At 44.0% G+C, this 19225-nt stretch overlaps 4 protein-coding genes across 7 annotated transcripts; 2 read left to right on the top strand and 2 right to left on the bottom strand.

The window, feature by feature from the left end:
* The first annotated feature begins 160 nt into the window (after positions 1–160).
* On the top strand, positions 161–4051 carry LOC4349380 (8-amino-7-oxononanoate synthase). 2 transcript variants are annotated; one of them, XR_001540305.3, is made up of 11 exons: positions 161–758; positions 993–1105; positions 1297–1404; positions 1496–1734; positions 1830–1871; positions 1977–2064; positions 2146–2279; positions 2803–2891; positions 3149–3280; positions 3359–3427; positions 3745–4051. XR_001540305.3 is itself a non-coding variant. In XM_015757528.3 (11 exons), exons 1-11 carry the CDS (start codon positions 563–565, stop codon positions 3866–3868), a joined length of 1353 nt encoding a protein of 450 aa, XP_015613014.1. In that variant the 5' UTR covers positions 161–562; the 3' UTR covers positions 3869–4051. The 2 variants fall into 2 exon arrangements, 1 of the variants encoding a protein (XP_015613014.1); XM_015757528.3 differs by having other exon boundaries at positions 3130–3280.
* A 3200-nt stretch (positions 4052–7251) lies between these two features.
* LOC9269295 (uncharacterized) lies at positions 7252–9611 on the bottom strand. Its single transcript, XM_015757870.3, has 2 exons — positions 7848–9611; positions 7252–7754 (listed from the first exon to the last, which is right to left on the bottom strand). The coding sequence occupies exons 1-2, from the start codon at positions 8669–8671 to the stop codon at positions 7559–7561; spliced, it is 1020 nt and encodes a 339-aa protein (XP_015613356.1). The 5' UTR covers positions 8672–9611; the 3' UTR covers positions 7252–7558.
* A 2450-nt stretch (positions 9612–12061) lies between these two features.
* On the top strand, positions 12062–15186 carry LOC4349382 (uncharacterized). 3 transcript variants are annotated; one of them, XM_066304867.1, is made up of 6 exons: positions 12062–12232; positions 12478–12664; positions 12782–12920; positions 13735–13961; positions 14107–14364; positions 14543–15186. In XM_066304867.1, exons 2-6 carry the CDS (start codon positions 12620–12622, stop codon positions 14867–14869), a joined length of 996 nt encoding a protein of 331 aa, XP_066160964.1. In that variant the 5' UTR covers positions 12062–12232; positions 12478–12619; the 3' UTR covers positions 14870–15186. The 3 variants fall into 3 exon arrangements, with proteins under 3 accessions (XP_066160964.1, XP_015613777.1, XP_015613778.1); XM_015758291.3 differs by having other exon boundaries at positions 12537–12664; XM_015758292.3 differs by having other exon boundaries at positions 12596–12664.
* A 1563-nt stretch (positions 15187–16749) lies between these two features.
* Positions 16750–18785, bottom strand: LOC4349383 (O-fucosyltransferase 30). Its single transcript, NM_001404348.1, has 2 exons — positions 18288–18785; positions 16750–18107 (listed from the first exon to the last, which is right to left on the bottom strand). Exons 1-2 carry the CDS (start codon positions 18728–18730, stop codon positions 17039–17041), a joined length of 1512 nt encoding a protein of 503 aa, NP_001391277.1. The 5' UTR covers positions 18731–18785; the 3' UTR covers positions 16750–17038.
* Between the last annotated feature and the right edge of the window lie 440 nt (positions 18786–19225).

Consider the following 19225-nt stretch of genomic DNA (forward strand, 5'->3'; position numbering starts at 1 on the left):
GCTTCCAAGAGGCGGAATCCTATTTGGGCCGGATATCTGCGAACGCTAAATGGGCCGCCAAAAGAGCCCTCTACTATTCAATGGGCGGGCCCACGAAGAAAAGGTTGGGCCCACTACGGAACGGAAGCCTAGGGCCAGCCGGCAGCCGTCGGATCAAGATGGACGGCTTCTGTGCCTCGACCAGCCCTCTCGCCCTCGTCGCCGGCTGCCTCCGCCGCCGCACGCCGCCGCCGCCACCTCATCGCTGGCCCGCGCCGCGCCGCCGCCTGATGGGATTCCGCGCGTCTATATCCCACGTCCCTCTTGCTGCTTCTCTTCCACTCGCCTCCGTCGCGGTGAGCGAGCGAGCGCGAGCGGCGATGGAGGAGACGAGGAGGAGGGGTGGTCGAATGTGAGAGGCGAATCCACGTCTTGCCGCTGAGAAGGCGGCGGGAGGGAGCAACGTCGTGAGACCCACCACGCGGTCGCTGACGGGTGGGCCCAACCACCCGGCCGCCGCCACTCCCGCGCCCTTATCATCTATCTGCCTCGTCTTCTCCGCCCCCTCAAGCTGTTCGACGGAATGGCGCAGTGGGACGCGCTCGTGGACGCCGCGCTGGCGAGGCTGGCGTCCAGGAGCCTCCTGCGCGCCACGCGCCCCATCGCCCTCGCGCCGCCGCCCGCGCCGCCGGAGACCTTCCCCTGCCCAGGCCCGTGGGACCGCGCAGCCGTCGAGATCCGGCTCGACCGCGCAACGCTCCACCAATGGCTGGCTGAAGGTCCAACCTTTTTTTATCATCTGCTTTGCTTCCATGCATATCAAATTTTCATTTTTTTATTATTATTTCTTCCATGTAATAACTGCCTTTGAGATAAGCCTAAACAACATGTTCTAGTTTCTTTCAATATCATTTTTAATGGGAAAGGTGTTATCAACAATTCTAGTTGTTATCAATATAGTTTCGTTTTGCAGAAACTCTACCAACTTCTCATGTATCGTTTTACTTGATTAGGTGGTGAGGGGAGTGGCCAAGAAGAGAAAGTGGACGAGAAACTGATTCTTTTCTCCGGGAATGATTACATGGGCCTCAGCTCGCATCCTGCAATTCGCCATGCCGCAGTGAAGGTGCTCCTTTCTTGCACCCATGGCTATTGTTTGGTGCGGAATTTTTTTGACACTCTAGGATTTGCACCATGTTTCATTGAGGGGCAAATCCTAGACTGGCGCATGATCGATTTTTCCTTGTTTGATCTATGGAGTGGACTGAATCAATGCTTCGGTGGTTAACTTTGCCAACATTCTGGTGTATCTACTAGGCAGCTGAAGAGTACGGCATGGGCCCTAGAGGATCTGCGTTGATTTGTGGATATACTACCTATCACAAAATGGTGGAGGAATCGTTGGCAGAGCTGAAGAAAAAGGAGGTACTGTTGCGTTCAAAATTTAAGCAACCACATGTGCCCGGTATACAAAATAAAATAAAAAACTTGCAGCCTTACTAGAGTCCTTCTACAGGATTGCCTTCTTTGTCCCACTGGATTTTCTGCCAATATGGCTGTAATGACGGCTCTGGGAAACATCAGCTCTCTGTTGGCTGCTGGGAGAAAACCTGCGGAGGACGAAAGAATAGCAATTTTCTCAGATGCTCTGAACCATGCTTCGATCATTGATGGGATTCGCCTTGTTGAGCGACAGCAAGAAGTGGTATCATTTGTGTACAAGCACTGTGACATGTCCCATCTTGAACTTTTGCTGTATGTTTTTCACTTTCCAGTCATAACTCATAACATACAAAATGCTAAGCACTAATTTACTTAGTTATAAACCATGTTTGTGATTACACATGCAGATCCAGTTGCTCAATGGAAAAGAAAGTTGTTGTCACAGATAGGCAAGTTATACATCCAAGTAAATTTCATCATTTAAGAAGCATTTATTCTCTGTATTAGTGAGTAGTGTACCGAACTCAGAAGCTCTTTTGATTGGTAAAATGCAGCCTGTTCAGCATGGATGGTGATTTTGCTCCATTGCCTGAGCTTGTCAAGTTGCGCAGAAAGTATGGGTTTTTGTTGGTGATCGACGATGTTAGTATATTATCTTCCCTGAAATACAGTATTTTTCTGGCCTAATATTAATCAAGTTATGTTGCAAATTTCCTTTTCAAGGCACATGGAACACTTGTTTGTGGTGAGAATGGTGGTGGTGCACCTGAGCTGTTTGAATGTGAGAATGAGATTGACATAAGTGTTGGCACCTTAAGCAAGGCTGCTGGCTGCCAGGGTGGTTTTATAGCATGCAGGTATTCTATTCTAAGGCATGTCCATATTATCTGGCAAGGAAGAACTGCTCATAGTGCATATTAAACTGTGGAAATGAATCATAGATGCCTTGAAATAAAGGACTTCATAAAATACCTGAGACAAAACCTACTTGATAATATGTAAACAGTAGCGGCATGCTCATCACGGCCAACAGGAAATGTTAGAACAAATGCTTGGATGACTTCAAACATTTTCCATATCTGTTGCTGTCCTGAGTAACTTATGGGCATCGGCGATTATAGTTTAGGAATTACGCTAAGTGCTTAACTTTTGATGTTAATAGATGCTCTGGACACCACATAATATTATTTATCAGGGTCTTGGTTATGAAATTTGCACTTCAGAGCCTCATGCTTATAAACTCAATAAATAGAAGTTCTCTTGAATTAGCCTCTCTTGATAATACTTCATGCCATAATCTCTGCATTTTGGATGCATGCCATAATCTGTCTTTACAATTTCCAATCTTATGACGAATAATAATTTGAAATTTGTTTGCAGTACCCGATGGAAGAGGCTGATTCAATCGCGAGGTCGTTCCTTCATATTTTCAACTGCTTTACCAGTGCCAGTAGTTGCTTCTGTGTATGGTAATACTCTACACATTGTGTTCTAATAATTTAAAATATTGATATGGGAATCTGGTATTGATTGCTACATATACCTGTTTGTGTTACACTGTTTTCACGAGGAAGGGCATAGAAAACCTTCTCTATCACATTAATCCATAGAAGGACGAATTTAAATAAAACATTAACTAACGTAAAAATTATCTCATTGTCAAAGTAAATATCAGGAATTCTTCTAAACAGAATCAATTAATTTCAGCTGCCCTCTATGTATCAAGGGAGGAGAGATGGCGGAGATCAGTGATCTGGAGGCATGTGCAGTATTTTGCCTCTTTGACAAAACTCAACATAACAAGTCCCATAATTTCCATTGTAGTTGGAAGTGAAAAAGCAGCACTTAGAGCTGGAAGGTTCTCACTTCCTCCCATTTTTGTTTCTTGATAATATCAGTAGTTGTGTGTTCTAATCTTTTCATTTTGAAACTGCAGGGATATGCTAAGATCTGGATTTCATGTCACGCCAATCCGACCACCCACAGTACCGCCCAACTCATGCAGGTTGAAAATTTTCTGTTCCTAGCATTTTCCATCCTAATCTCTATTCATAGACTTCAGCAACCTAAAGCATCAGTGTTCCTAGGGACCATAGACTGTAATTGGATTAGGAACCAGGGTATATATGCATTTTTATTAATGTGTTTTCTTGGTCTTTGCTACTGCTCTCCAAAGATGGAATCCCTGCTAGACTTTTTTTTTGAACTGCTTGCTATAATTTGTTGTCCAGATATTAGATGGTCCTAGTGTTCATCGACATAAGGTCGGGCCTGTTTCAACCAAGATTAACTGTTTTATTTCTTTCCATGAATTCTTTGCAGGTTGCGAATAACTCTCAGTGCTTCTCATTCTTCGGATGACATCAAAAGGCTGGTGGATGCGCTGACGCCGTGGCTCCCTCACAAACATGATATTCAGATATATGCTGTGGCATCAAAGCTCTAAACAATGATTCATCCGAGTGTTCAGCTCATCAAGCTTCAAGAAGTAACATTAGCTGAGATCCCACCGGATGATATGGGAGAAAAGGGGATAAGTTAGTGCTGGTTGACGCGATTAATACTGGGATATCTTTGTATTACAGCACAATCAATATGAATATGAAACATAACTGATGAAACAGTACTACATCTTTTGCCCTCTCTAATTTGACTTTACTTAAACATAAAGCATCACATAATTAGCTAGGTAACAACATGAATGCATAGCATCCACTCTTTACTGCAAATACAGAAACGTATGCACAAACTACAAATATCGACAAATTGAGAGAGAGGGGCCACGCTTTATGCAAGGAACAACATTTATACAAACTCTAAGTGATCAGCAGATTAAGAGCAAACAAATAAAGCTAAATTATTATGGTGTATTGGAACAAGCGTGCTAAAAATAATATGTTATACTATATATATAACTCTCTCTTAATATGATGTAAACACAATTAGAGGTGCAGTAAAAATGGCAGCATCTGCTCCCCTGTGTTATTGAATATTCGGCTTAACTAGTTGATGGATCAACTCGTGCATGAAATGTCTTTGCAACAAATGCAGCTTAATCTGATTCTCCATCATTCCACATGCAGCTTACTGTACAAGTATTTTTACAGTCATTAAGAAGATAACGGGATGTACCATATTTTTTAAGTTGATACTTATCTGTTGGTACCTCTCAAAGACACTAAAATTTCTATTAACCAAAGAAGTGCAAGCTATGCAGAAAGCAGAGGAGGTAAGAATAAGATAGTGAAACACTCATCCTTGCATTTCTTTCTGATGCAATATGAATCTTCAGAAATATATATAGTACTCCTTCTACTAGCTAGCTAGTATAGTTATCTTGTCACCGACACCATAGAATATGAATCATCAGAATTATATATAGTGAAAGCCAAGGAGTAAGTTCGGAGAATTAGAGACTACAACTTTTCACTAATATCAATACAGTATACAGGCAACTACAGAATGTAGGGCCTGTTCACTTTAATGCTATTTTTAACCATACCATTTTTTTTGATAAAGTTACCCAAAAAATATCCACGTTTAGTTTGTTGCCAAATTTAGTCAATACATAAAAAATCCTGCCAAAATTTTAGCAATATTGTCATCTTGTCAAAATTTTAGTATTGACAAAACTTGGTAAGGTTTATTTTAGCTACAATCTGTTCATATTCTACGGAACACTCAAAATAGCATAGTAGATGATTTACTAATGGGCAAAAGGCGATTTGAAATAGCATATATACAAATGAAAACAACAGCGTTTAGGAAGGGTATACAGTAGTACTTAAGAAGTTGAGAGTTCATGATCTCAACAGAATTGAAGAAATAAATAATCACGAAATAGATGTGTATTTATGTGTGAAGAGAGAAAAACCGATCAATATACAACCTGATGTATGCTTAATTGACTAGAGGGATATGACTAATTAGTTCTACACTAGTAATATCGTGCGCGTGCAATATACATTCTTCACAAATATATATAATGAAAATTAAACATACATTTCCAGCTCGACCGAAGTGTCCTGCAATAAAAATACGGATTTGCTATAAATGTGCCATCATGTTTTTCATGAAAAAATAGTTAGCATGTATTTACATTGTAAGTCCCTAAATTACATATGTAAGTCCCTAAATTACATATATAATTACATTAGATTTGTAATATAATTGCATTTGACATATTTTTACCTATGTCGTCATATTTTTAGATTGACCCTAAAAATATAACTAATATCCACATTTTACATGATTTGGATTAGTCATTTAGTATGACAATTGATAAAACCTATCCTTATTCAAAATATAATCTAAAAGGTTCAACATATGAAGTTGAAGCTGATATATTGGTGGTAAAAACTAGTAGAACCTATCCTTGTGAAAGAAGGCACCTGAAAACTTACTGGATATATAAAAAAAAAGGTGAATAGCTAATTAAGTCCCTCAAGTTTCACTGAAGGCTCAATTTGATCCTTCACGTTTTATTTTGTTCACATAGCTCCTCTAAATATTTGTTTTGGTTTGACATCATCCTTGGGCCAACTTAATATGCCATATGGCTATTTTTAGTCAATATTTCTATTAGAAAATGTCCCTTTTGCCCTTAATTTATATACAACTATATACTAAAAGGGAGAAAATCAAGATGAATAAACAACATTGCAGATATACTTCCAATTATTTCAACATGTGCACATGAAACTTAAGCAATTACTATTGTATACAGCTTGCTAGTACATAATTTATTTTCGTTTTACATAATTTACTATACATTATCTTAAAAAAATCAAGCATACAATTTTTCTCTTATATATGTGAATGATGAGGGTATAAGTGTCATTTATCAAGAGAGTTATTGGTTCAAGGATAAATTTGAACTAAAATGAAAACTTGAAGGACTAATATGGATAGATTGAAACATCAAGGACTAAACTGAGGCTTAGATGAAACTTGGAGGACTACTTGAGCTATTCACCCTAAAAAAAATAGTGGTAACCATATTTGCACCCAACACCTCCCACGGAGAGCTAACGAGATTGAAATAATATTGAAGAAAATCCTTACCTTCAGACAATTTGTTAGCATTGGAGTTATCAGGATCCATGGAGTCCTCCAATGGAATCCTAGACTTGTCTGTTTCGTTTATGTGAAGGAATATTAATTAATGTATGTCTGGATTTCTAGTTAGAGAAGCAAATTGTTTGGCAATGCTACAGCAACCTACAGAAGATGATTTAAAGATGCTTCTGTCTAACCAGAAATCAAAGATAGCAAGTAGATAATATTTCATATGCTCTATCTTAGCCTGAATATAGGGCTGGAAGAGGCTCCCTTCTTTTCTGAACAGAATGCACAATTATTCTACTCTTCGTGAAACAAAAACCAAACATTATTATCAGAATCTTTGGAGAGGAATAGATGTCAACCCTAAAAATTTAGTCAATTTTCAGACTATTTTGTATATTAAATCTCCGTCCAAGAATCAAGCCAGTATACATAGAATGACAATTAATTAATATGTAAATTCAAACAAAAATAAAACGTAAATACTTACAGAAGAGGCACCACATAGAATAACACAGTAGCAGAAGGTCAATCCTAGCGTGACTTTAGCTCCACTGCACAAACAAACTTAATTGGGATATAAGCCTTGGCTTCTTCACTCTAACTCAACTCTGTAATTTGACTTTCCTGATTGCCAACCAGAACAAACAATAAAGTAGCAGTGCAGCACATAATTAACTAGGTAACAACATGCATGTATATAGCATCCACTGTTCATTGCAAAATTACCAAAAACGTATGCACAAGCTACAAACATCGATAGACTGATGATGAAAGACACACATTTATTCCATGAGAGACAAGCTAGCAAAACATGCAATTAAGCTCTGTCCAAAGCTCTAGATAGGGTAGTATGCTTGGACATGCATGCCTAACACACAAACATCAACAGATCATACATGGATCAACACTTGTCTCTCTCTGAGCTAGTATAGCTAAACACATACTTAATTAATTCATGTGATTATATATGATAATATAGCTCTGGCTGCAGCTTGATGATACTATATCAGCGTAAGTGTATAGCATTCATGCATATGTAGTAGTAGTATTCAGTTCAGTTCAGTTCAGTTCAGTTGGGCTTGGAGCTTGGCACGTAGATCCTGGCCCAGAGGTGCCTCCCCTTGATCATGTACTTCGCCGTCTGCTGTCCGTCGAGCACCACCGGGATCATCGACGGGCACCGGAGCACCACCCGTCCGTACACCGGCAGCTGCCCCGCCGCCGCCTTCTCCACCATCACCGACTCCACGCACGGCCCGTACAACCTATGTTGAAGAAGAAGGTGTTGTTGGTATGATCATTCATGGCGAGAGATCGATCGAGAAGAAGGTGTTTGATCTGGGTTTGGTTTGGTTTACGAGTTGAAGAAGTTGATGATGTCGTCCTGTCTGATCGGGTAGCCGCGGGAGAAGGTGATGAACAGCGAGCGGTAGTCCTCCGGCAATGGGATGTAGCCGTGCTGCTGGTGCGGCTGCGGCGGCGGCGGCGGCGGCTGCTCCTGCTGCTGCACCGGGAACCATGGCGAGGCCATCGGGTTCAGCTCGGCCACCGGCGGCGGCGGCGGCAGCATCGGGGCCATGTGGACGGCGTGGTGGTGGTACTGGTGGTACATCGGCGGCGGCGGCGGTGGTGGTGGTGTGCCGTCGAGCGCGTCGAGCACGTCGCGGGGGAGGAACGCGGCGGCTTCGGCGTCGTCGTCGTCGTCGGCGGCGGCGACGGCGGCGGCGACGCCGTCGTCGAAGATGACGCGGCAGACGTTCCTGTACACGTCGCTGACGCCCTCCATGACCTCGTCGCGGTGCGCGTCGAAGTAGGCGAGGCCCTCGACGGGCTCGGCGAGGAGCGCGTTGGTGCAGGGGAGGAAGCGGAGCGCCGGGTCGGCGTCCCCGGCGGCGGCGAGCGCCGCGAGCCGCCGCTCCGCCCCGCCCGCGACCCCTCGCCGCCGCGGCAGCCGCGCCAGGCACGCCAGCGCCTCGTCTACGAAGCGCAGCACGACGGGGGCCGGCAGCACGGCGACGCGGCGGACGAAGTCGTGGTGGCCGACGGACTCGAGCCACAGCCACAGCGCGATCACCCACCTCATCGGCCCCGGCTGCTGCCCGTGCTCGCCGACCAGCCGCCAGAACAGCTCCCGCTCCATCGTGTGGAACATCATCAGCGCAACCGCCCCGCTGCTCGCCATTGCCGCCGCCCACCTCGATCTCGATCTCGATCGAAACGCTCGCTGCAGCTGGCGATCGATCGATCGATGGCGCTGTTAAATAGCTGGCCGGATTGGCAGCTGGTGGCTCGCCGGGGAAGCATGAGGCCAAGGCGGTTGTTGCTGCAGCTACGAGACAAATCAAATCAACGGGGAGTGGACACACGTCACTGCACCTAGCCGTGCTCCCGCTCCGGCGAGCTCACGTGGGAAGCACGCATGCATGCATGCATGGCCAAACCGCCAAAGCACACAAAAGCTAGTTCTTCCACCTCTGCACACAAAGCTCTGAACATCGATCATCATGCGTGATCGTTCGAGCTTAGCTTAAGCTATCTTTTCAACAGCATGATTTGGAGATACATGAGTTAGGTAGAAAAAGTTTTAGAAAAACTTACGAACTTGGATAATCAATATGAGCTGGCTCGAGATGGAAGAGGCTCCTCTAACGTAAAGTCAGAGGGACATAAGTCGTCTCTGACACGTGAGGCTCACCCCAATAGACCCACACGTCAGAGAGATATATGTCCCTATGGTGTACGTGAGAGGAGCTTCGTTGGCTCGAGATATATCTGGCGTGGCAACGGGATTACGGATTGTTGATCATGTGTAGCTCTGCTCCAAAACTTTTGATCCAAGTGATTCACCAGTTAGTAAATGTTGTTTGCTACTACCCTTGGGGATGTGTAAAGCTAGGTGGATCAATCCAAACATGACATAATAAGGACATGGTTATATGAATTTAAGTTCAAAAGTTATGGGCAGCTAGCATAACAAACCTTTAAAAAGATCTTAGAAAGACTTTTTTTTTACGATTACACGAAAGACACACACGCACACTACAATCACCACCCGTAAGTGCGTCCCCTAACACACGCTATCTAAAGAGACAATTTGATTACACCAGGAAGCTAACAGATCCTTGTCAAAAATGCTAGGAGTTGGGAATATTCTATCTCCATATCATTAAGTTGATTATTGTGGTGATCATTAAGCTATATCTACTTGTATATCTGGCGTGGCAACGAGATGGATCATGTGTGCTTGCTCCATGGCTTTCAATCCAAGTGATTCAGTTCGTTAATGCTGTCTGCTACCACCTTTGGGGATGTGTAAAGGTAGATTATATCAATCCAAACATGACTTAACAAGACCATGGTTCATAATAGTTTCAGTTCTGAAGTTATGACTTATCAGCAGCTAGCACGAGAAACCTTTGAAAAAGGATCCTAGCTAGAAAGACACTTTGATTACACATTTACACCTGGGAGTTAACTGATCCTTTTGTCGATAATATATGATCTGGCTCTGCCTCGAAATTAACTTGATTGTGGTGATTAGATAGAGTAAAGGTGAACTCACTCAAATGATGATGGCGAATCTCCTGACAGAAGTACTGAACTAGTCAACCAGGCCAGCATGGATGGATTGTTGGTGACCAGTTGTCTCCAATGCATTTGAGAGTGAGGAACATGTTTCTGACAAGGGAAGGGGAAAAAACAGTGATGAGAATAATCCCATATTGGGAATTGCTACAACATTACCAAATAAAGAATTGAAAGAAAATAAACTTTAAAAGATCTAATAATTGCCTTCGCCCCCAAATGATAGAAAAAAAAATAGGCCGTTGGATGGAGATCCGATGATCCAGATACATTTAATCTTGTAACAACCCTAATTACTAGTCCACCTCAATTGTTTTTTGTTGCCACCACCATCGATCCCCTACCTCGCCGCCGCCAGCAGCAACAAGTCCGTTCTTCCCCGGGCACCTCCCTCTCTTACTATCGAACACCTTCTTCTACTTCTCTCTGAACATCCTCTCCAACAACGTTGTTTTACCTTTTCTCTTGTTGTATTGCCTTTAGATCAACCGCTGTCGTAGCATCAATCACCTCGTAATCACAAAGACTTCCTCCGCCTCCTCCCTGTTTCTCCCCTCACTCACCCACAACCTCATCTTGTAGAGCCTTACTCTAGCCAACTTCGCCACCTCCACCACCGTATAGCGAGAAAGCCATGATAATTTGGGTTCCGTGGTGTATATATGGCGGAGAGGCTGCCTAAAATTCACAAATGAGGATAAGAGCAATGGACGAAAGCAGGAAAGGCAGCCAGCCTTTTGCCCTTTTATAAGCAATGACGGTTTGTACCGACCTAATCGTATTTCTAAATGGGCCTAAACATATATTTGGGTCTAAAATAGTCGCTCCCGTCTATCACATTAAGGCTTTATTTGGATGGGTCGACATTTCTATGGACCACATTTATGGGCTGAAGTTTTATTGAATTTGTCGCCCTGTACACAACACAATAGAAAAAACTTGGGTTTACTCATATTGTAGCCACCTTTCCTTTAAAAATGTTCTTTATGAATTTTCAAAAGTATTTCGTTTTCTATTTATTCTGATGAAATTTATACCAAATATAAAGTTACAACCCACTAAATCTAAAACTCGACATGCAATCATGCCACAATCAATTATTACATATCAAAGCTCATGTAAGCATGAACATCATCTACAATCTACTGAATTCTACAAATTAACAAGCAAGCATATCTTATCATCACCACTCATATCATTTCCACAATATTTCAAAGTATCTATTTATCATTTTTATAATACTTAAAACATATATCTATCAATATATTCAGCATCAAAGCACAATATCATTTGTTTGTTTCATGATTAGTATCGTAAACTCTGACGTTTCATTATTTTTTGCATTCTGCTTCTTGCAATACAAATCTTGATCAACAATCTAATATTTTATCTATTGAATTTATTTCTCTCCAAATATATATTAGTAAACCAGTTTAATTTGTTGTTAATAACTAATATCCTTTTTACTCCTAACTCGATTGTTGAAAAAATATATTGAAGATTGCTTCGTAATTCCCACAGCAAAGCGCGTGTGGAAACACATAATTAAACAAAAAGTTGTATCCACTTGAGCCGTAGGCTACAACAGACAGATAGTAAAGTCTCTACATCAAAGAGCGTCTAAAGGTATGCATGGTCCATACTCATTTTATTTCAAATTGTTTATCATTCTAGTAAATTTTATAGCAAATAAAGAGCTATGGCAAATTACATTATTCCCCTTATTTATCAGAGTACATTCCAATCATTTTTCAAAGTAGTCATTAACTCTGATTACTAATTGTGGCTGCATATATAGGGTAGGGAGGGAAGATCACATTTAAAGCCTTGGGACATGAGAGTGACTATTTTAGTTAAAAAAAATGAATTGCTAATAATATGAAATGGAGGGAGTAATTGAATATGCCTTTTGGGCTGCCATCTGCCCATTGGGCTGTGACCATCCGGTTTGAGCCCATTTTACTGACCTGTCTCCCTGGGCTTTGTTGCGCGAGCACGAGCCATGGCCGACGTGGGTGGGAGAGCTCGAGCTCCGAAGATGGCAACAATGGCGGCCGGCGTCGCACTGCACCTGCACCTACAAGGTGACGCGGCCGGCCGCCGGATAAGCGGCGAAGCTGCCCAAGTTCTTCTCCTTGGGCTGCTTCTGCTTCTACTGGTGAGTTCAGAGTTCAGACTCCAACTTGGGTCAGATCTCGTTTCCATGACTCCCATGTACCCATGTATTCTGAATTTCTGATCCTAGCTCAAAATTGTTTTTTTCTCTTTTTGTCATTTCCTGTTTTGATGAAACATGCGCATCATTCAAGTATTATAAATTTATAATTGGTGCCAGCCGCAAATTTGCGGAGGTTGGTACGAATAGGATTGTTTTTTTGTCCTCATGTATTTGTACTTTTGTAGTCCTGTTGAATCCACTAGAGACTGCTGCTTATTGCTGAACTGCCACATATTGCTGCTAGGAACTCACAAATTTTCAGGAGTTCTACTCGATAAACTTATCAGCACATTGCACATCCAGCTTTGCCTCTGAGTGCTTCCAGGGATGAAGGTGAAGGCAATTAGAGTCCACAAGATTGGTGGTCCAGAGGTAAGTGTGTGTTCTATACCAAGAAGAAAACTCCATCTAATTTCCTTTTCCTTATAATTCATCTCCTGCAAATCTAATCCATTTGGGAGTAAGCAGTTCTTCTTCTGATGTCCAAAGGTGCTAACTTGGGAAGAGGTGGAGATTGGGGAGCCCAGCGAGGGGGAGATCCGGATCAAGAACAAGGCTATCGGTGTCAACTATGTCGATATTTATTACCGTACTGGGTTGCATCAAGAACCTCTCCCGTTTGTTCCTGGTACGGATTTTAGTATTTTACCATCATCAATGACAGTGATGTGCTGAATGTTTTCAGATCTGGTGTATGGGGATTCTGATAACAAAATTCCAACTTACTTTGTTAAATCTAATGTCAGTTCATGGCCCGGAGAAAATTCTTGGTTGCCATCTGAGCTTATAGAGTATACTGGTAGGCTAAGGAAAAATTATAGGACATGTTCATATTGTAGCCAAAATAAACCTTACCAAACCAAAATTTTGGCAATTTGGCAATATTGTCAAGTTTTGGCAGGATTTCTTATTTATTTACCAGAGTTTGGTAAGAAACTAAATGGATGCGCATATTTGACAACTTTACCAAAAAAAATAGTATGGTTTAAAATGGCATCAATCTGAACAAGCCCTTACTCTAGCACTTTTCAGTCTTCTATCACTGTTCACTAACTAGGCAAGTGAGCAGTGATATAGGACTTTTGAACCTTGTAATTTCTATGTAGGATTTCTCAAATCACTACAGCCAATCACCATTTGCATACGAAGAATCAGACTCAGTGTTATGCTTGAAGAGTCTTCCCCTGAATAAAGTTCTTTGGTGTTTTTTGTACTAGCCAAGCACCGAATTATCACAAGAAGTGCAGTTTGTGACTTCTAGAAAAATTGAAAACACACAAAAGAAACTGTTTAACTAATGAGTATTCAATCGAATTTATCAGAAATTATTTAATGGTATGCCGAAAAGGCAAGATCGCACTATCCATTTGCAAATGAACAGTCAAACTTGTCGAAAATGTGAATGATCTTATTCTTGGAGCATTGACTTTGTGTTCATCCAGGCAAGGAAGCAGTAGGAGTAGTGTCTGCTGTTGGACCTGGGGTAACAGGTATCGAAGTTGGCGATGTAGTCGGCTATGCTGATACTCCAATGGGCACTTACACTGAAGAACAGATTATACCGGCAACACTGGCCATTCCTATTCCACCTTCAGTGGACCACATTACTGCAGCATCTGTTTTACTCAAGGGAATGACTACATATGTCCTTGTGAAACAAGCCTTTAAGGTGATTGTTTTGTGCTAAGCTGATTCAGTAGTTCAGTACCAACTTCCATGATTTCAGAGACACAAAACAAAAGAAAACAAAACAGAAACTGATTTTGATTTCAGAATGCAACTTAGAAACACCTCCATGTTGGTCTCTTGTGCAGATTCAGGCAGGCCATACTGTCCTAGTCCATGCTGCTGCAGGAGGAGTTGGCTCTCTCCTTTGTCAGTGGGCGAATGCCCTTGGTGCCACCGTTATCGGGACCGTTTCGACACAAGAGAAAGCAATCCAAGCAGCCGAAGACGGGTGCCATCATGTGATCATCTACACCGAGGAGGATTTCGTAGCCCAAGTTGCTGAAATCACATCGAGGAAGGGTGTTCATGTTGTTTATGATGCTGTCGGTAAAGACACCTTCAAGGTAGCAAAACCATCCTACTCTCATTTTGCAACACCTTACAATCACTTTCACCTTCTTTGATCTTGACAAAAAGCATTGCCATGAAAATTGGAATTAAATGTTGAATCATAGGCTTGACATGAGGTAAATCAGCTGCCTGAAACTGAATATTTTTTTGTCTGAAACTCTGAATGTGAAGGGATCAATGGAGTGTCTGATGCCGCGTGGATGCATGATCTCTTATGGGCAATGTTCAGGGAGGCCTGACCCTGTACCAGTGAGTGATCTGGCGTCCAAGTCCCTGATCTTGGGCAGGCCAGGGATGAGGCACTACACCGCCACCCGCGACGAGCTGCTGCACGCCGCCGGCGAGGTCTTCGCCGGCGTGGCGGCTGGCGTTCTGCGCGTCCGCGTCAACCATGTCTACCCGCTGCATGAGGCGGCTCGCGCGCACGCGGATCTCGAGGCACGGAGAACCTCTGGATCTGTGGTGTTGTTGCCTGCCATGCCAGCAGCTGACAGCTGATGAGAGTATCCTGTGGCATTGATGTTGTTAGAATAGGTGTCGAATATACTAGTTCTATTTGGTTACAGTTGGACTTGGAATTGTAATAGGTGTTAGGGGGTGGAGTTAGAGTCAAACTCTGTAACCCGGCATCTCTCTTAAATAGAGCGGGGGGCACCACAATGTAACCATGGCGACTACAATGTAGCGTAGACACGCAGGGAGATGATGGCGGCGTGGCCATGGACTCGTAGCGGCTAGGAGCTATATTGGTTGGGGAGGAGCGCCCATAATCAGAGCCCCGGGGATGTAGGTTTCGGCTGAACCTCGTTAACAAATATCGTGTGTTCCTGTGTCGTCATCTGGCATGTCTTGGGTGATCAATGATTGAAGCGATCGGGAAGGTTAGTTATCGTTCCGCTATATCGGCTAACTTTTATAACAAGTGGTATCAGAGCCCAAGGTTTGGAACCTGGAACAATTTCCATGGGTCACATGGTGGAGAGGCCAGGTAACAAGTCTTCGGGGTCACATGGGTTGGTGTGACGGGGGAGATTGTTAGGCCTGAGGCCAGGTAACAAGTCTTTGGGGTCACATGGGTTGATGTGATGGGGGAGATTGTTGGGCCCGATGTGTGATGGAGGAGATTGTTGGGTTTAGTCCTACATCGGTAATTGATGGTGGGGGAGCACGACTTAAAAGGTGGGGGCGGTCCTCACCCATCAGACTAGTCTTTTGGGTTGTGTAGGCCTAGGACCTAAAAGTTGTGGCTCCGGTTGGACCTGTGGTGGAGCAGGCCCAATGTGACCTGGGTGGCCTACGGTTGGTGGGCCGGGCTGCGCACTCCAACAAGTGGTAGACTAACCTTTATAACAAGTGGTGAGAACAATTTCCATGGGTCACATGGTAACAAAGTGGTATCAGAGCCCAAGGTTTGGATCCCGGAACAATTTCCATGGGTCACATGGTGGACAGGCCAGGTAACAAGTATTCGGGGTCACATGGGTTGATGTGATGGGGGAGATTGTTGGGCCTGAGGCCAGGTAACAAGTCTTCGGGGTCACATGGGTTGATGTGACGGGGGAGATTGTGACTTAAAAGGTGGGGGCGGTCCTCACCCATCAGACTAGTCTTTTGGGTTGTGTAGGCCCAGGACCTAAAATTTGTGGCTCCGGTGAGCCTGTGGTGGAGCAGACCCAATATGACCTGGGTGGCCCATGGTTGGTGGGCCGGGCTGCGCACTCTAACAGATGTTCTTGTGTAAACTTTGTCAAAAGAAAAAAGAGAACACTTTTGTTCAGTGATGCTAAATGTGATCTAGAGTAAAAAATTCATGGATCATCCAGCCTCATCGTTTGGTCGATGGCTGAAGCTTCATAAGCTGTAGAAAAATGAACGGAGAAATGAAATATAATTTATAAATAAAAACTTATATATTTGTGTTTTAGTGAATTAAAAGTCAATGCTAGAAAATAAAATACTGTGATAGAACATCAAAATCAACTTTAAAATTAAGTTTTTAAAATCTAAATGTTAGTTGCGACTAATAAGTACAGGCAAACGAGATGGAGGTGATCATCATTCTGATAAACCTCATGCTGGCATGTCATTTCAAGCGGTGAACTTGAAAGATTTAACAGTTTAGCCAAGGCTGATGGTACTGTCAGTCCGACAACAAGAGCAATATATAGCTTCGCTGCCTTTGTTTAAACATGATCCACAATTTGCGTCTGCATCTGCTTCACTGCTCAGTGAAGTGATTGGACATGATCTCAATTTCTCCCAAACAAAGACATGGATTTGCAAACCACAAACAGGAAGTTTGGCGAATAGATCAAAGTGAGCTATTTGATTCGAGCAATTCTTCTACAGGCTATCACTGTCATCAGGGCAAAAACTGTGAGGATGAAGGATACATTACATACCAAAAAATAAATAAATGTATCCAAACTTACAAAACTGAATGATTAAGGCACACGTTATACCTTTCTACTCAAATAAAAAAAACAAAAAAAACGTGGGCTTTCAGCATTATATACTCATGCAGTCATGCATGCACTGGGGATGGAAGATCTCAAGGATTCAGCTTCTGTTGTGTAACGGCTCTCATATTGCTATCTACAGTCGACGAGTCAAGTAACGGTGGTTAGTTTTTTCAGGCAGTTTGCTCGAAGGATGTGTGCAGTTCTCCTACAATTGGCAGACATTGTTCTTCCTCATTGTTTCTATGCTTCCTGCTATGGTTGATCCAGCAGTCCCCACAAATCCTAGTGATGCACAGCTACAGACAGATTCTTCAACATATAACAAAATTTCTGGTAGTTGAACTGGATCACAATCCTTCCTCGTGTTTGCTATGTTTTTGGGAATAAATCCAGATCTCACACCATGTTCAGCAGCCATAAGCCGCTCTGCGGTCTGTGCCACCAGTTCATCACTTTCCTTCAGGGTGTGCAATTTATATCTCCCATCTTTTGCAATATCTGCAAGATAGGTCTTTGACCAGTTTGCTGGTGGAAGATCAGTCATCATGAACATGTGAATAGGACCACTACCCTGGGTTTTCTTCATTTCCAACGCAACAGCCTTTAACTTCTCCTTGAGTGCAGAAAATGTAGCTTTCCAGTGATTTTTGAATTGCCCATCTAACAGCCTTAGCTGTGCGCAAAGAAATGGCTCCTTGATCTTTTTCCTAGCGAACTCCTTCCCTGTAGCAATGATCTCAGGGGCAAAAGGGAGGAACTCAACCTTCTCAAGTATAGTCTGTAGCCGACGATCCTTTGGCGATTCGTGGATATCAAAATATGACTCTGATCCCTTGTATGGTCCTGAGAAAAGTGTCCCAAATGCCAACAAGGAAGCATCCTCAGCTTCAGAACCAGGCCCCAAAGCCTTGTACATATCTTTGCGCCTCCTAACGTATGATATCTTTTTCCTCTTTTTCAAGTCTTCATCTGGTTGAAATGAATCAAGCGCCCCATCATTATTCTCTTGATATGTCCAGACTGTTGTTCGGCAATCGTCCTGGACAGGATACACACAGCCATTTTCGCTGCCCCCTAAACCGGACAGCATCGATCGGCATCTATCGTAATCACCTGGCAGCGATCCACCACCAGAGACAGCACAGCACAAGCCAGAGAAGCAAGTCTTGCGCATGTCTACGCCGCACCACAATGAGACAAACACCCTGAAATCAATCGTTCTAACCGTAGCCTTTATCGGCGATAGATCAATTATGTCACCCATGGATACATACCTGCAAGTTAAACAGATGAAAATAGCAATAAATATTTGGCTTTGTGTCGAATTTACCAAATGAACATGGTAATCTATGGTGGAAACCGTGAAATTTGGAAATTGCATTACTGTAACATTAACAAGCAAAGAGAGTAATCTAGGATTAACCAACCCCACTTTGGGGGAGTGAGATTTTTACCTCCGCTCCCGGAGGAGCTGCATGGAGTGGTCCCAGACGGCGGCGCGGAGGTCGGAAGCGTCGGCGACCCTGAACTTGGGGCAGCTCCCGAGGACGACGGCGTGGTGGTCGAGCACCGGGGGCACGACGAGGGTGCGGTTGAGCAGCGCGGCGGCGACGGCGGCATTCCGGAGCTCGCCCACCTGGTTGCTGAACCCGCTGTGCGGCGCGTACCAAAGAAACCTCTCCCCTTCCAGCTCCGGCGACCGCCCACATCTTCTGCCCCCTCCTCCGCCACCGCCTCCGAAGCCGGAGAAGGGGAGGATGGAGCGGAGCAGCGAGGAGTAGGCCGAGGAGAGGAGGAGGGAGGCCGGGATGAGGAGCACGAGGACGGCCACGAGGAGGGGCGCGTGCGACCGGGCGCTCCGCTTCCGCCACCGCCCGCGGCTCGCCGGCAAATCCATCTCGCCGCCGCCGCCGCCGACGCCGGCGAATCGGATCGGATCGGTAAGCAAAGCCGCTCCTCCCCATGGCCCACCTGCCAGATATCACGCACACTCCCACGTGGGCCCAATATGTCAGCCCGCTAGTTCAGGATGGGCCACATTAAGCTGGCACCCACCTGTCTGTCCAGAGTCAACAGCATGGGCCATGTTAACTTGGGCTTTATCACGTGCAGCAGCAACACAAAGGACAAAAAAAGAAGAAGCCCATAACCTACGGAGCCACCGACATGTGGGGCCCACTTAAAACAAGATATTATCGCGCTCTCATGTGGGCCTAACCTGTCAGTCAGCATGGGCCACCCCGCCCATCTAGACTTACGTACTCTAAGTTGGGCTTGTTAGGCATGTGCAGCCCAGAACGTACCCCGGGGGGTGGGTCGCTGACAGGTGGGGCCCGGAGAACTGCCGAAGGCGTCAGGGTCCAGAAGCTCGTGACGCGTGCGGCGGCTTGCC

This window comes from Oryza sativa, chromosome 10 (assembly GCF_034140825.1).
Source record: "Oryza sativa Japonica Group chromosome 10, ASM3414082v1".
In the NCBI taxonomy this organism is placed as follows: Eukaryota; Viridiplantae; Streptophyta; class Magnoliopsida; order Poales; family Poaceae; genus Oryza; species Oryza sativa.

Bases quoted from the DNA above. Each gene is read 5' to 3' on its own strand.
- LOC4349380 (XM_015757528.3), top strand. From the start codon at position 563: ATGGCGCAGTGGGACGCGCTCGTGGACGCCGCGCTGGCGAGGCTGGCG. The intron at 759-992 runs GTCCAACCTTTT...TTACTTGATTAG, and splicing joins CCACCAATGGCTGGCTGAAG to GTGGTGAGGGGAGTGGCCAA. The intron at 1,872-1,976 runs GCAAGTTATACA...GGTAAAATGCAG, and splicing joins AAAGTTGTTGTCACAGATAG to CCTGTTCAGCATGGATGGTG.
- LOC9269295 (XM_015757870.3), bottom strand. From the start codon at position 8,671: ATGGCGAGCAGCGGGGCGGTTGCGCTGATGATGTTCCACACGATGGAG. The intron at 7,755-7,847 runs GTAAACCAAACC...TCTTCAACATAG, and splicing joins ATCATCAACTTCTTCAACTC to GTTGTACGGGCCGTGCGTGG.
- LOC4349382 (XM_066304867.1), top strand. From the start codon at position 12,620: ATGAAGGTGAAGGCAATTAGAGTCCACAAGATTGGTGGTCCAGAG. The intron at 12,665-12,781 runs GTAAGTGTGTGT...TGATGTCCAAAG, and splicing joins ACAAGATTGGTGGTCCAGAG to GTGCTAACTTGGGAAGAGGT. The intron at 14,365-14,542 runs GTAGCAAAACCA...CTGAATGTGAAG, and splicing joins TCGGTAAAGACACCTTCAAG to GGATCAATGGAGTGTCTGAT.
- LOC4349383 (NM_001404348.1), bottom strand. From the start codon at position 18,730: ATGGATTTGCCGGCGAGCCGCGGGCGGTGGCGGAAGCGGAGCGCCCGG. The intron at 18,108-18,287 runs GTAAAAATCTCA...TTTAACTTGCAG, and splicing joins CAGCTCCTCCGGGAGCGGAG to GTATGTATCCATGGGTGACA.